This window comes from Protopterus annectens, chromosome 8.part0 (genome assembly GCF_019279795.1).
Source record: "Protopterus annectens isolate FY-2018-M chromosome 8.part0, PAN1.0, whole genome shotgun sequence".
NCBI classification, from domain to species: Eukaryota; Metazoa; Chordata; order Ceratodontiformes; family Protopteridae; genus Protopterus; species Protopterus annectens.
The window spans coordinates 1,853,506,125-1,853,521,988 of record NC_056741.1 but is presented as its reverse complement, the minus strand read 5'-3'; the positions used below and the strand labels follow the sequence as shown (position 1 = coordinate 1,853,521,988).

At 38.2% G+C, this 15,864-nt stretch overlaps 1 protein-coding gene across 1 annotated transcript in view; it reads left to right on the top strand.

Moving 5' to 3' along the window:
• The window catches only part of LOC122808574 (C-type lectin domain family 18 member A-like), a 694,180-nt gene that overhangs the window by 489,212 nt on the left and 189,104 nt on the right, over positions 1 to 15,864 (top strand). Inside the window, exon 8 of the mRNA XM_044079532.1 lies at positions 11,931 to 12,060. Coding sequence (XP_043935467.1) covers positions 11,931 to 12,060 — 130 coding nt within the window. The remainder of the gene's footprint in view (positions 1 to 11,930; positions 12,061 to 15,864) is intronic.

The following is a 15,864-nucleotide window of genomic DNA, read 5'->3' as shown; positions in this document are numbered from 1 at the left end:
GAATCACTAACTGAAATGCTTATTCATAACAAGCCCTGTGTGAAAAGATGCATGAAATAATAAGTAGACACACACTGTCTAGCCACCCTAATTAATGGCATGGGCTAATACTATACACAGATCATATGCCGCAGTTGCTTACAGAACACCGCAGTCATACATTGTACTGGGCAAGGCAGTGTTGACCTTGTCATGACAGAATTAAAACTATCAGCAGCAATAAAAACATTTGGATATCTGTCAAGAAATCTAGTTATACTTGTCTATGAGAGCTGGTTAAAAGTCTTCCACTGAGGGGCAATGTAAGGTCATGGGACTGCCCCAAGCTGTGTCAAACAGGCTTTGCTTTAACTTATAAAGGTAGGGAAGGTATAACAATGGTTCACAAAAGCACATAGTGATCAACTACCGGTGGAAAGACCAGCTATGGAAGTAAACTTATCTTGATGGTAGACCTACACATGATCACTGCTGTGGTAGTCATAGATATATAGATTACATCCTGTAAAGGATATAACAGCCAGGCAGCTTCCAAAGCTTAAGGGAACATTTCATGCATCCAGATCATTGCAACTCAGACACACTTCTTGGAAGTCAGAACAATCAGGAAAACTGTTTATCATGTTAAGAACCTCAAATCAGCCTGATGAGCTGGTTCAACTGGAGCAAGAGTTAATTTTTCCAAAACAAAATTAAGATCCCAAAGAGTAGCCACCTGTTTTCTAGGGGGATAGTTATGCAGAGCCCCTTTCAAAAACGTCTTGACATGGGAATGCATTGAACGAGAGATATCGATAGACATTGAAATGGCAGGCGAATGAGTGTTGCTAGAAGATTAAGGCAGGGCAGAGGAAAATAACTCAAACAAATAGTGTAGAAACAGATAAATACTAGTCTTAAAAGGGTCTTGTTTCTTAGTATTGGCACTAACTAGAAAATCTTTTCTGTTTGTCGGTATATAATTTCCTAGTAACAGATTTCTTTGTCTCCTTTAATACCTGATGCATGGCCACAAAAATTAGGTGCCTAAAAGATACTAGAAATCAATCATCCATGTAGTTGTTGTTTCAGGCTGGGGGGGTGTCAGACAATCCCTATCATGTGTGAGTAGGTCCAGTGTGGGAGGAAGTTTGAAGTAATTGCCTTTGGCCATTTCCAAATGAAGAAAGAACTGCCTTTACCCTGGATATCAGTGGAAGGGCATATATCATTCCTGTCCAAAGAAATGAAAATGCATCTGTTTTCCAGGCCTGCTTGCAAGGAGCCCTGGAGCATAACTTTGCAAGTAGTTTGTTGTGAATGGTGACAAATAGCTATATCTGAGGTATTCCCCTCAGCTGAATAAAATCTTGCAACGCCCAATAAGTCAGTTCCATTTGTGAGGGTCTGCTCAGCCTGCCTGCTACAGTAATCTGCTCTGAAAGAATGTAAGACACCTGTAACATGAGATTGTGCTGATTAGCTATATCCCAGACAACTAATCTGCACATTGGATAAGATGTGAAAGGCCCTTCTTTGTTTATGCACCACATCACTGTGGCACTGTCAGTAATCACTGGAGACTACAGATAATTGATGGAGTTGAGCATATTTATAACTGCCAGTATCTCTTTTATGTTTACAAGTTTTGTTTTGTCTGATTGTTCTAAAGTCCCTGCATTTTTACCCTCAAAGACACAACCCTATAAACAATGTTTGAGAAATCTGTTGTTACACACTGTGTTGGAACTGGAAGGGAGAATAGGAGACCTGGAAAGTAGTTCCCTATTTACAACTCCCAATTAAAAATGTCAGGGGGTGTTGATGTTGGGGCCATACATATTTTAGGCGCCAATGAAAGTTTCTCATGTCAAGTCTGGCTAGATGAATTATGAGAACCATAGATGCCATGAAACCTAGTATCCTGAGAAATTCCCTTGATAAGTCCTAGACTGAGTGGAAAAATTCAGGAACAGAGCTAGATGTAGACTTCTAATTTTGCTTTGGAAGAAAAGTTGTTTGCACCAAATTATCTAGGAGACAGCTCAGGAATACAATCCTGTGGGAAGCAGCCAAATAAAAATTTTGAATGTCCTCCTGGAAATGCAGTCTAGAAAGTAAATCTGTTATCCAAGCAAAATATTCCTGACACTTAGTAAAAGACTCTGCAAAGATAAGGAAATCATATAAGGAAACATGTGAATACCTTCAGTTTACACTAGGCTATCACTGGAGCTATATACTTTGTGAATAACTATGGAGCAATGGATAATCAAAAGGGTATTGCAGAGAACTGAAAGTGCGATTCAGACACAGAAAAACATACGAAACATCTGAAATCTGATGGTACAGGAATGTGATAATAAGCATCCTTTAAATCTAGGGTCACCAAGAAACCTAACAAGGGAATGAGTGGTAACAGATTGTAAAAGGATAATATTTTGAACTTTGGAACTTTCACAAACTTGTTTAGGAGAAAATATATAAAACTAGTCTCCAAGTACCTTCTTTCTTAGGTAGCAGAAACATTCTTAAATAAAAATCTTTCCCTATTTGAGAAGGAGGGACAGCTTCTACCACCCTCCTGAGTTAACTAATGCTGAATGACGTGGGGGGGGGGGTATCTTGCAAATTAGAAATCCCCTGGAAAGGAGGGAGTGATTTCCACTTCTCTCTGTATCCCTAATAAATCACTCAAAACCCATTTGCCCGAGGCTACCTGTTGCCAAAAAGAGAAATGGATAGCCTGAATATGGGGAAAATTTAAATGTCCCTAAAATGAGTAAGTAAAGACTACTTTAAGGAGACAATTAAGCCAATAAATTGACCCATTGTTCCTGCTAAACAATAGCACAACTTGAGATGAGAGGGTTTAGACATCTACACCAATACACAGCTTTAGGGGAACAGATGCCGAATATTCATACCTCTAAAGTGGACCAAAAGGGATGTACGACATCACCTGTTCTAAATAGTTTATACAGAGTGAAGCCATGGTATAAAGCTGTAGTTCAAGGAAGTCCATAATACCCTTAGCAAATGGCACTGTCAAGACCTTGTGGAGCAACTTAAAGCATTTGACATCCCACATAAAGTAGTATGCACTTTTGAATTTTTAAATTTTTGGTAGCTGCTGAGATGTTCAAGGTATTGATTTTTGTCTGAATGAATGTAGAATATTTCTGGACAAATCATCATTTTAACTGCACTTGTATGACCTATTAAAGAAAGGTGGAATCTTTTTGAGGTAAGTACAGACAGACAGTACTCATCTCTAAAAATATTTTAAGTTAATGTATAATTCCAGTACTTATAGGGAAATATAACATTTATAAGTATGTTGCCATTTGATTAACCTGGAATATTTCTGTCTTTGATCTGTCAATGTGCAGATCCAAAATATTGAAGGTGTGTTTTCCAAGAAAGAAAAATCCAGACATCAGAAAACAACATCCATTACCTTCCATAGCAGTGAGGATTGCCTTATCAGATGACCAAGGGATTCTGTGGAAAGCACAAATAAAAAAGAGAATTTGGCAACCCTATTAGTACCATTAAACAATGGAAAAGGGGATAGATACTGTAATACTTAATAAAACTCTACTATATAGATGTCAATTGACAGTACCAACAACACTAATATATGTGGGTGGTGTATATCTGAATACAGGCCACGTTTAATTCTACCTAATGAAGTCTAAACATTTTTCAGAGTTGACAAAAATGTCTTGTAGTGGGCACATCAGAACTGTGTTGTGCTTGCATTAAGGATATAGGTTCCTATTAGAACTCTTAATGCTTGAAATGTTGAATGTCATATGGTCGACACCATATGATCGACATTTCAAGAGTTCGAAGGTTAAACGTAATGGTGCCGTTCGGTGCAGAATGGGAGAATGTCCATTTTCTGCACTGAAGTGCAATCTCGGAGTTGGTATATTTAAGTAGCGGGAGGTGTCAGGAGTCCCCTGCCTGCACCGTTAAGGTAAGTTTTTTTTTCTGTTTGTTTTATTATATATTCAAACTTTTAAACTTCGATAATATGTTGTCGAACATATGGGATTCGAAGTTTAGAAAGTTCGAATATATAATCTAGACCCAAAGATATTAATGATCTCAAGTGGCCTGCACTGGAACTATTCTTTTCAAAGCCAACCTGAGAATGGGGGGACCTGGTCTGAGAGCAATGGCTGGGGTTAATCTAGCTCTCCAGAAGTCTGATGAGAAAACTGTGTCCTACTCTGCTAAAGGTCTTGGAGCAAAAGAATACAAAATGGGAAAGAAGTTGTTCTGATTAGTTATTATTATCCAGGTTTAGAGACTAGTCCAATGACAGTCAACCCAGCACATCGACATACTAGGGAAGTTGTAAAACCAGGTGCTGAGAATTAATAAGCATTCTTAGTTCCAAATAGACTACTCTATGTAAATGTTGGTCTATAACACTTGTAAAAGGAAATTGAAATTAAAAATTAAAAAAAAAAAAAAAAAAAAAACATGAGCCTGTAACAACCAATCTTCCACTTTTGAAAACCCAGCAGAATTTTGAACACAAGTATAATAGGTTCATAGGTGATTATTAGGCTATTAGGCCCCAGGGGTCCTTTTTAAACCTAGCCATGCTTTCCAAATATAACTGGCAAGTTTTGATACCCTAGGGTTATTTTAAGAGGTATATATAGGCATGGGCATGGGTGGTCAAGCACTTACTGGCTGCCTGTGCCTAACAGATGCATAGGTGCCAGAGCAGGGGTAAACTTCAGATTCCCCCTCCACAAATTTGAATTACCTTGAATTAAATCCAGGAAGAATTCTGCTTCACATGGATGATAAACACACTACTTCTGCGGTGGTGCAGCTGTAGCATTTTTGCCTCACAGCAAGAGGTTCTCCCGTTCGATTCTCGGCTTGGGTTGGGAGTGTCTTCTGTGTGGAGTCTGCATATCCTCCCTGCGACTGAGTGGGCATTTGAAAGATATGCGTTGAATGGGCATGCCTTCATTGAAGGTTGGGTGTCAGGCTGGCAGCTTGACACCATAAAAAAAACCCAACTGCCAATCATTAGTGGACCGGAGTTCCGCTGTGGCGACCCCTAACCGGGAAAAGCTGAAAGACAAACTACATGGATGATAAACACACTGCAGACTAAGAAAATTCTGGAACAAACCAACTCATCCAAAAGCAAGGTAAAGCAGCTCCACAGCAACAGCTTGTCACAGATCCAATTTTTTATTAAATGCAAATGTTAAAGAACCGTAATATAAGCACTTTTGTCTGCCTCTCCAGACTTCATCAGATACAAATGGATAAAATCAAACAGACGAATTTAAATGAATAACACCCATCAATGTATTGGTACAGACCCACCCCTTCTAACAGCATTTAAAGTGGGCCAACACCAACATGGCTATTGCATTGGAGCTGCTTTACCTTGCTTGTGGATGGGTTGGTTTGTCACATGGATGAGAAGCCTGTTCCAGAGAAGGGGGTAGTCTCTGAGACACATACCTGTCCCTCCAACATGTCCTGTTTATGTTACCGACAAAGTTTAGGTCCCTAGATTGCATAATTCTGATAAAATTAGTTTTACAGATATCCATCAGATTAGGATTGTAGGATATTTTGTAGGCCAGGCATAGATCACTTTTCAACAGTCTGTAGGAGACCAAATAACAGGGATAGGAATTTGAGGCAGTCTGCTTAGGCATGTTGTTTATGCCCTGTATTCTTTTTGCTAGCAACCTCTGTGGATACTCCACTTGTTGCATATGCCTGCTCAGGTACTTGAGTGGTCTGATAAAGGCCACATACAGCAAAGTAATGACATCTTTGGACTTAGTTATCATACCCTTGCTTATAAGTTGCCCAACACAGAATTATTTTCTTACTACAGTAGACACAAGATGGTCAAAGGCCAGGTTATTGTCTATGTGTGTTCAAAAATCCCTGACAACTGGGTCTACTCTTAGGGTGTATTATCAATGTGGTAGTTTCCAGGAGTAGTTGTCTTCCCAAAGAATACCATTTTGCATTCATTGCACTGAGTTTTAGACCATGGCTCTGGTATCATTTAGTGATTGTGTCAGGCCTTCTTAGAGGGTATTAATGTCTTTGGAGGAATCTATCACTGCTCCTAGTTCACAATCATCTGCAAACTTGGTCAGCCAGAGGCCCTTGATTTTGGCCTTGACTTCAGAGAAGTACATGGTGCATATCAGAAAGGAGAGACCCCAACACCAAGTCTTGTAGAACTCCACTAGTAACTGGATGTTTTCTAGTTGTAGACTCCCCAGTCCTATCTTTGTGGGTCATATCTTTGAGCCAGCTGACTACCTAGGAGATGACATTGGAACAGTACCTAATTTTGTGAATTTGCCTATAATACTTGAGTGGGGTATTGTGCTAAATGCTTTGGACAGATTAAGGTAGGCAATATATGTTGTTCTGCCTTCATCCATTGCATCAATGACTTTCTCGAAGAAGTCCCCCAGGTTGTGTAGGCATGACCTGGCCCTAACAAAACTAAACTGGGTTGGTTCCAGTGCCTGAAGGTTTCCAATGTATTTTTTTTTATAATTTCCATAATTCTTTCCATAGCTTTACAAATAAGACTTGATGACTTATGGGTCTGTAGTTACCTGGGTCTGTAGATGACCCATCCTTGTATAAAGGGATAACAGTTTCAGTCCATCATTTGCTTGGCTCCAAAGCCTGTCTGGAGGCTACTGTTCAATAGGGATTTTATTGTTTCTGATAGGTCATGTTTCATGCTATTAAAGAAGCATCCTGGAATATTATTGGGGCCCATAGATGCAGTGTTCTTGGCCATAAAAAGTGCATTAAGGAACTGTTTCCTAGTGATAGTTGAGGGATTTATGGTTGAGGAAATTTTCTGGGGGGCATCTGGGAGGAAAGGCTAAAATAGAAGCTAAATTTGTTGGCCAGTAGATTTGCTATATCTTCTGGCTCAGTAGTGGTAGCTTCATTTACAATTAGCTTGGGACATTGTTATGTGTTGCCTTTGAGGTTGCAGACATAGCTGAAGAATGCTTTGGGATTGTCCTTGTCCTGAAATGCTATTTTTATCTTAAATTTGGCTTTGGCAGACTTGATTTGCCTTCTGAGTTGCTTGTTTTGACTTATATAGGCATTACATGTCCTAATTTTTGCCACAATTTTCTTCTTTTTGTTATACAACTTATTGATGTTGGAATTCTACCAGTGTGGCTTGTTTTTTGTATTACTGTTGTACTTATTCCGGGTAGGTGCAGCTGTCTGTATGCAGCCATTAACATGAATCTACAGGGTTTTCCTGAACAAATCTACATAGGCATGGTAGATCCTGAGCCCAGAATGTCATGCAGAAGCAATAGTAAAAAGACACCACCTTGGACTTTCAAGGTAATCTGTGCCATGGGCCCAATTAGTAGTAGAACAACTCAGTCAGTATGGCATCAACATTATGGCCCTACAATATTTCAGGTGCACCTCCCCTCCCAACATGGATAGTGCTCTTTCAGCTTCCCTTTGGCTCATTCTGTATGTGAACTCATGTGCATAACACATTGTCATTGTAGCCCAGAGCAAATGTGCTGCATTCCTAAGTCACAAAGGTGCATGCAAGCTTACATCTTTAAAACCCTTTTCATATCCTATTATCCACCTTTATCCCTGTGTAGTTTTCCTCACCTCTAGAAATGGGCTGCTCTAACCCTGCTCCCCAAATACTGCTATAGCTTCAATCTAGGTCCTCTCTCTCTAAGGTACTACAGGTCCAGTGTGTCAACTGAAATCCACACTCATCTGAACACATGTAGACTGTTATTTGATCAATGGAATATATTTAAATCAGGTTTTATAGTTTGATAAACTATTACTAAGCAGTTGATCATACTGATCCATTTGTAGTCTAGCCACTTAAATTCCAAGTGTTTGTTATTATCTTTCAAAAGGTTTTATAGAGGCAACCTTTGGGGTGTATTCAGTTACCCATCAATTTTTCTAGGTTTTATCTGAAGAGGGTCAAATTTGTTGATTATGAAGAAGAAAACCAGTCCAGAGGAGAGGATTTCTTTGTGACAGGAATTTGTTTCCCATCAAGGTTTTTTTATGTTGTGAGGGAGTGATTACGTATGAGAACATGCAGGGCAGGATTATTACAGGCCTTGAAGGCTAGGCAGAGGTTACCCTATAGGAGTTTGTATGAGGCAGAAAAGTGAGAAAAAGCTTTAAAGCAATCTGTATACCTCACCAAACTGCCTTTAATAATCTTTTTAGAATGGAAACATTAGGGTTTTTAAAGCTGGATCATGTGTTTCAGGTACATGCAGAAGGGTACATATTCTGTTATGGGCTTAATATGGAAAGAGTAGATAGCTATGATAATATCCTTAGACCTACATGATATACCTTTGGTAATCAGTTGGGTTGGGTAGAGGGATTTTCTATTTACAGTAGATATATGTGGTCAAAGCAGAATTTGTTTCTGTATAAAAGTGCCATAGGTTCCCTAATAACAATGTCAGTTTTAAAGGTGGTGCTTTTTATGTGGTAGGTAAATGGATTGCAGTCTATAATAAAGGACATGATATTACAAATTTTGGAAGGCACCATTTCTTTGTACATGTTAGTCTCACTTAAGGCATCTCTATGTCATCTAGAGAGTTGATGATTGCTCCAAGTTTGTAATCATCTGTAAACCTAGTCAGCCAAAGACCCTAGACATCAGCTTTGTCATTAGTGAAGTGAATACATAATCCTGATTTGTTGAGATATGTATGTGTGCCAATTTGCTATCCAGTGGGTTAGTTTGATTAGTTTGTCTATAATGTCCTACTATAGAATGGTACCAAAGACCTTATCCGAGTTAGTGTAAACTGTGTACACCAATTTGCAGTTATCTAATGCCTTGATAACTTCTTTCATAAACCCAGACTGGTTTTGCCCACAGGACTGTAAGCTGCTAACATCTTTATTTGCAAGTTCAATAATATTGTATTCAGTTGCCTGAGGCTGTAAAGCTTATTGGTCTGCGGTTGCTAGGATCAGTAGTGGGACCGCCTTTGTAGAGGGAAAACCCACAGCTGTTCTCCACACATCCAGTAGGAAACCAGATTGAAAGACTGGGGTTGAATGGATTCAGTGCAATTTCATGAGAGTGTGCTTAATAAACAAGAAAGTACCTCTGTTCAGCATCTAGGCCCATAAAGCTACAGATTTTGGCATTAGAGAGTGCCATTATGACTTGTTCTGTCAGCTGCCTTGCTCCCTGTCACCATGTCTTTATACTACAATGTTCAATGAACATATTTATAAGTGCAATGTTTGTAAACCCATAAAATACATCTCCATCTGTCTCTCAACTCCTCTCATAAAATAATGGATCTACTATGACTTACACTCCATCAGTATGTAATGACTGTTAAGCTTCATTTCTGACAGATTCTTAAAAGTGATGTTAGTTAATACACTAGTAACAGTAATCATGTAACTTTAAATATCTCCTCTAGCCTTTATATTTGAACACCTACTCTCTTCAGTGCACAAACACCCCTGGTGAAAATGCTCATATTATATGTGGCCATCTTAGACCCCTACACAACTAATGCTTCACAATGATCCATTGTCAAAGACATGAGCACCAATATCAAGACTGTAGCAAGTTTAACAAAAACAACAAAAAATGCAAATCATCTACACTTAAATAAAAATCATTCTATTTGGTACAGTATCAGTTCTCACATGTGTACTGCCTAAGTGACAAAGAAACAGCACTTTAGGTTTCACATCTGCTGAAAACATTCATTAACATATACTGGGTTTTCTGGAAAGAATCATTTCTTATATTACCTTATCACTACACTGCACAAATTCCACTCATCTGAAATCTTCACACAGTATTTTTTCTAGGTGCTGTTGTTCCCTGTGCATGCAAACAAACAGTCAATCCTCCCTCAACTAGACTCATTCTGGTCATCCACCATACTAAGGATGTATGCAGTACAGTGTGGGCAACATAGGTTCACAGTTTCATAGGTGTGTACAAGGTTAATGGCCCTGGGGCCTTTACAAGCCTAGCCATAGGATGTCCCTGGTATTGTGCCACACGACCTTAGTTCCCAGTGCCTCTGTCAAGTAGAGCCACTGGAGTTTTTCCCGAGGTGAATTTTCTGTTTCCCATCCACTCATCAAGATTTCTCTTGAAGAGGGCCAGTGAGGTGCTCTGCTTGACATTTATGGGAAGTCTATTCTATAGCATGGGCAGTCTCTGGGTATGAACCTGTCCCTCCAGCATGTTCTGTTAATTGTGGTAATAAGGTTGAGGTCTCTGGAGTGTGTGGTGCAGGGGGGGGGGGTTAGGATTTATTTAGATGTAGCATTTCTAACAGACCTGGGTCAGACATGGCTTTGTAAGTCAAGCAGAGATCGCCTCTAAGTAGGGGATATGAGACAGAGAATAGTTGGAGTTTTTTACATATCTGTAAGGATCATCATTCACGCAGCTGTAAGGGTTGTTTGTACCCCCCACTCTCATTCATGCTTCTGCTGGCCAAGGTAGCTCTGTCTTTTCCACCCAACTGAGGTCTTGTGTTAGTTGTCCCTGAGCTACGAACTGCACGGTCCCCAAACCTAGTGTTTTTACCTCACTCTGACTGTGAGCTATAGTGGGTGCTTCTAGTAAGGCCCCAACCCGTCCCCTGGTGGCTGAAGAAGGCATCCACATCCCAGAGTAAACATCCGATGCTCTGCCCCTGACATGTGCATGCTAATCCATGTCTGCAGCTCGCCATGCCTGTGCCCCTTGGTCACACAACCACTTCATACGTACAAGCTTCCAGTTGAATTGGAGCATATTACCATAATCTCCTCTATCCAGGCTGAGCAAGCTAGCAAAGATGCACTTTCTCATCCCCCTCCTTTCAACATCCAAGCCACCAGTTTAACTTGCGTCAGCTGGGTCATAGTCCGGGCTTTATCCATCTATACCACAGAGTTAGGGCAAAGTCTGCATTAATTATTTCCAAATGAATGCCCTACTTCTACTGCAGGCCAATACTCAAAGTGGTATTCATTCTGCAAGTCTAAAGATAACATGTAAATGTTTTCTTGTAATAGTGACACTGTACATGTACTTATGAAATAATAATGTTGAATTGAATCAAAATAGATGTAATGATATGTATCGACATGGAATTTCTAGACTGATTTGCTGATTTCCAAGAATTACATTTCTGTACAAATTCTACTGTTGTTTGTGAATGTTGTTATTCATATTAATTTTTGTTGTTAAAATATATGTATTGTGCTATTCATTGACCATTTTAAATTAACAAAATGTATTTGAGAGTAAAACATAAAATAATTGTAATGAACAGTTTCCAAGGGTACACTATCCTACTGACATTTTTTTATTTTCAAAGTGATTCACATTTGTTTATTAAAATTTGGATTTTATTTCTGTTTTAGATAAAATCCACTTAGTGGTTTCACTTTATAACCACACAAAATAAGTAAACCCAGGTTGTACAAGTAGAAATTCTTCCATTTACTAGTCATATTCACTGAACTGTGTAGAGCTATCATTGCTTATGCACTGCAGATTCACAACCTGAGATAACTTTTGGAAAGGATGTGGGCTTTCATTTATCTAAGAGATAAGAGGTATTAAATAACGAGTCCCTTAAAAACCAATTAGACTACATGCAAACTGAGGAAACGAGTTCATACTGTGGTGCCCGATTTAAAAAAATGTAAATTTTGCTTGGAAAAGTGCTTGCTTTTATAATGCTACAAAACAGAGCTACAGGTAATGCTTTCTGTAAGTTGTGTTCCTGCTGTTGGGGTGCTCTTAGTACAAATTCTGAAGATACAAGATTTCAGAACTACAGACCAAAAATCATATTGTATTTGTATTCTGCATGAGCTGACTTTTTTTTTTCTTTTTTTTACAGGAAAGAGGTGGGATTCTAGCACATATAAAGAATCAAAAAGTCCAAGATATACTTGCTTTTTACCTTAGTCGCTTAGAAAACACCAATGAAGTGACTGATCCAGATTTTGAAACCAGAAATTTCTGGATTGGTGAGTGACTTAAATCCAGCCATAAAAGAGTTGAAATGTCATCCTTAGTTTTGTTCATTTGTACATGTATTTATTTACATTATCCTCACTGGGATTAGCAGAGAAGTCCCAAGGAAGAAAACTTTAACATCTAACATTGCATTATGACCACAATAACTAATGACTCTGATGCACAGCTTGAATAAGATGAAGTTTACTGTACTAAATGGGCATTTACAATTAGATGTTTATGGAGAACAGATGAAAATATATAATCAGTCACTACAGATTCTTAGAGACATTTCAATTCAGTTATAGCTTTATGTAATGCAACAGTAAATTCAAGTGTCAGTCACATAGGTTTCTCAAAGGTTTGTTTCAGTATTTAGGCCCTTAGGCCATAAAGAACACTGATTCATTAAAATCAACTGCAAACACATTATCTCCTGTCTGATTATCAAATTTACTTTTGAAAAACTCATTGTTAGGTGACAACCTAATATCAGATGGTATATGATTCCCAATTCCAGGCATCATATGAGTTATATAATTCCTTCTTAACTGCATTTTGTAAAAACAAGTTTTAAAATTAATATTGTCACACTGATATTTTTCATATTAACAGCGATATTAATATTATATAAAAGTTGTAGCAATGAATCCCCAAAGATTTTATATACACCTATAGCTTTTCCTCTTCTAAACCTTTGATGGAGTGTAAATAAATTCAAAGTTTTACATCTTTCAGAATAAGATAAATGACAAATTGAAGGTATTCCTTTTGTACATTTTCATTGCACAGACTCAAGTAACCCTAATTAATGTATAATGTATTGGCAAAACATGCTATTATATTCTAAAACAGTTCTGATCCACATCATATATAGATTCACTAATCTTTCTTCACTCCATATAGATAGGGATCGAAACATCCATCCCATTAATAATAATAATGTGTATTTCTTTATAATAGTTACATAAGATAAAGAGGAAAAATCAGATGATATGTGTATTCCTAAAGCCTTATAATAATTACTTCTTATCAGAACTAAATTTCAAACTGTGTCTGTATCATATGACCGAATCGCACAAATTGCGAACGCTCATAATATCGAACGTAGTGCTTTTTCTGAGATCGTGGTACAGTGAAAAATGGGATATTTGCCCTTTCCTGACTGTAGTGAAATCTTGGAATTGGAATATATATTTAGCGGGGAGTGTGGGGGGCACAGCCCCCCACAATAGGAAGTCTGAGGTCTGGTACGTTCAATATTATGAGTGTTTGCAATTTGTGCGATTCGCTCATATGCTATAGATCCTTTCAAACCAACGTCATTTGCCCAAGAAGAAACTTATCCCAAAAATTCTGATATAGATTTTGAAGTTCCATCCTTATCAATTATAAGTCCAGTCTTACAATCATCAGCATAGCACAGCCACAGCACTAATATATTTTACAAACAGTATCACTTCATCTTGGGACAACAATAGATTAGTCTCATGTCTATTCCTTGAACTTTCTAAAGCCTTTGACACTGTCTCTCACAACCTAGTCCTATCCAAACTATCTACCCTTAATCTCTCCAACTCTACTCTCTGATGGTTCTCCAGCTACCTGACTGATAGATTTCAGTCTGTGAAATGGCTCTCTGCATGCTCCCCTTTCCCTACAGTCTATACTGGGGATCCCCCTAGGTGCCATCCTTGGACCCCTTCTTTTCAACATCTTCACTAACAACCTCTATCAAGTCTGTCCTCACTCCTCCCTAATACAGTATGCTGATGACTCTATAATCATTTCCACCTCGGACAATCTACCACTTCTTCTTACTCTTACCCAAGAATCTTTCCACTCAGTTGAAAGATGGCTAACTTCTAACCAACTCCCTCATAACCCCAACAAAACTAAACTCCTGCTCTTCCTCTCTAAATCCCTCCAACACCTCAAATCCACTTTCACTGTCACCTCTCTTAACAACACAACTATCAAGGATCAACCCCACACTGAGTCATTAGGAGTTATAACTGACAATCAACTTAAATTCGATCTACGTATCCAAAGCTGCATTAAAAAGACACTCCAAAAACTTGGCCTGTTGTATAGAAATACAACATTTCTGACAAAAGAATCCAAACTCTCTCTGACACAAGCATACCTTCTACTTACCCTTCAGTGTGCTGTCTCAATCTTCACTAACCTTTAAACAAATCTCTTGACTAAGCTCGAACTTGCAGATAGTAAAATTGTCAGATTTGCTGCCAGTCTACCATACCGCTTACACCACTGTCTTTCTCTAAAAATCCTTCAGTGGCTTGAATTTCACCATCAACTCCTTCTGCCTCAACTTCACCTCACCCACTCAATACTTAACAAACTCCACTCCTGTCCAGCTCTCTGTAGTCTTATTTCTCCCTATATTTCTAACCAAACATTCCGCAGCTAAGACCAACATCTCCTTCAGATTTACAAACCCAACAAAACCATTGGCAAACTCCTATATAACCACTCTGTCTCAAATGCTTGGAATAAACTGCCCCAACATATAAGACTAATTTCTAACACAGACTGCTTCTCAAAAACACTAAAAGACTAACTACTTCACTCTTGGACTTGATCTTGCATTGACCGAATGTAATCAATCTCTATCCCTCCCTTCTTGTATCAACCTCCCCTCCATTCAGTTCTCTCCCTCCAAATGTCTACAGTCACTCTTTCTCTCATCCTGAACTTGCTCCACAGGATAGGCTATACAACAACCTCCTCAGTCTTGTAAGTATTTTACTAATTATCACTAAATCTTCCTTTATAAACTGTACAGTGAATATGTATAGGAGGACACTTGCTATGCCTACTATAATCTACTGTTTCCTATCACTGTAACTGTTCACTGTGCATACAAGAACACCTTACATCTGTAGTATTATGCTGTCTATTAGTAAAGAAATGTACTCCAGTCATTGTATAAGACGCAGCTACATTTTGCCTACTATCATACAGTATGTAATTTTTCTTATTGTAACATTGTATGTGTTGAATTTATAAGTGAAAGCAGTTTTACTATATCTGTAACTACTTTTTAATTCACAGTATATTATCTACCTTTTTTGGAGCTTTTCTCCTTGGGTCTCTGCCAAAAATGGGCACCTGACCAGCCAGAATAACCTGGTCAACAAATGTCAAATAAATAAGTAAATAAATAAATTTAGCCTTCCAACAATGATTGTTTTAGGACTAGATGAAAGTACTGAATAAAAAAGGAAAGAACCAAACACAGAGGCCAGTGGTACTCCAGACAATACATGGAGGAATATGAAGCAAAAAAGCAAAGTGGAGATTCAGCACAGCAAGGCATAATACAGCACAGTTCAAGGTTTATTTGATGTAAAAGTTAGTGCTTTCACTGTAGTAAACCACTTCATCAGACAAAAAATGACTCAGAAACAGCATTATTTAAACCAACAATATCCAATAGGAATCAGAGATGCATTTGTGAATAATTAAACATTTAATGAAGCATTACACCAATGCTTCAAAGATCTTGCTCTCAGAAAAAGGTTTCAATGATACTGTGTCATTAATTCCAGGACTACTATCTGCTTTAAAAAACAATATCCATTTCTGCTGACATTCCTCAGTTTTGTTTATTAAATCACCCCCCTCTTATGTCAACTTCAATTAACTCTAAAATAAAAAACGTAAACGTATGTTCTGAGTTAGTTCACTGGACATGTTTTGCCAAAGTACTGGTAGCTTTGTTGTTCTTAATATCCCTATAGTGTTCTAAAACACATTTCTTAAGTGATCGATTGGTTTTACCTATATAA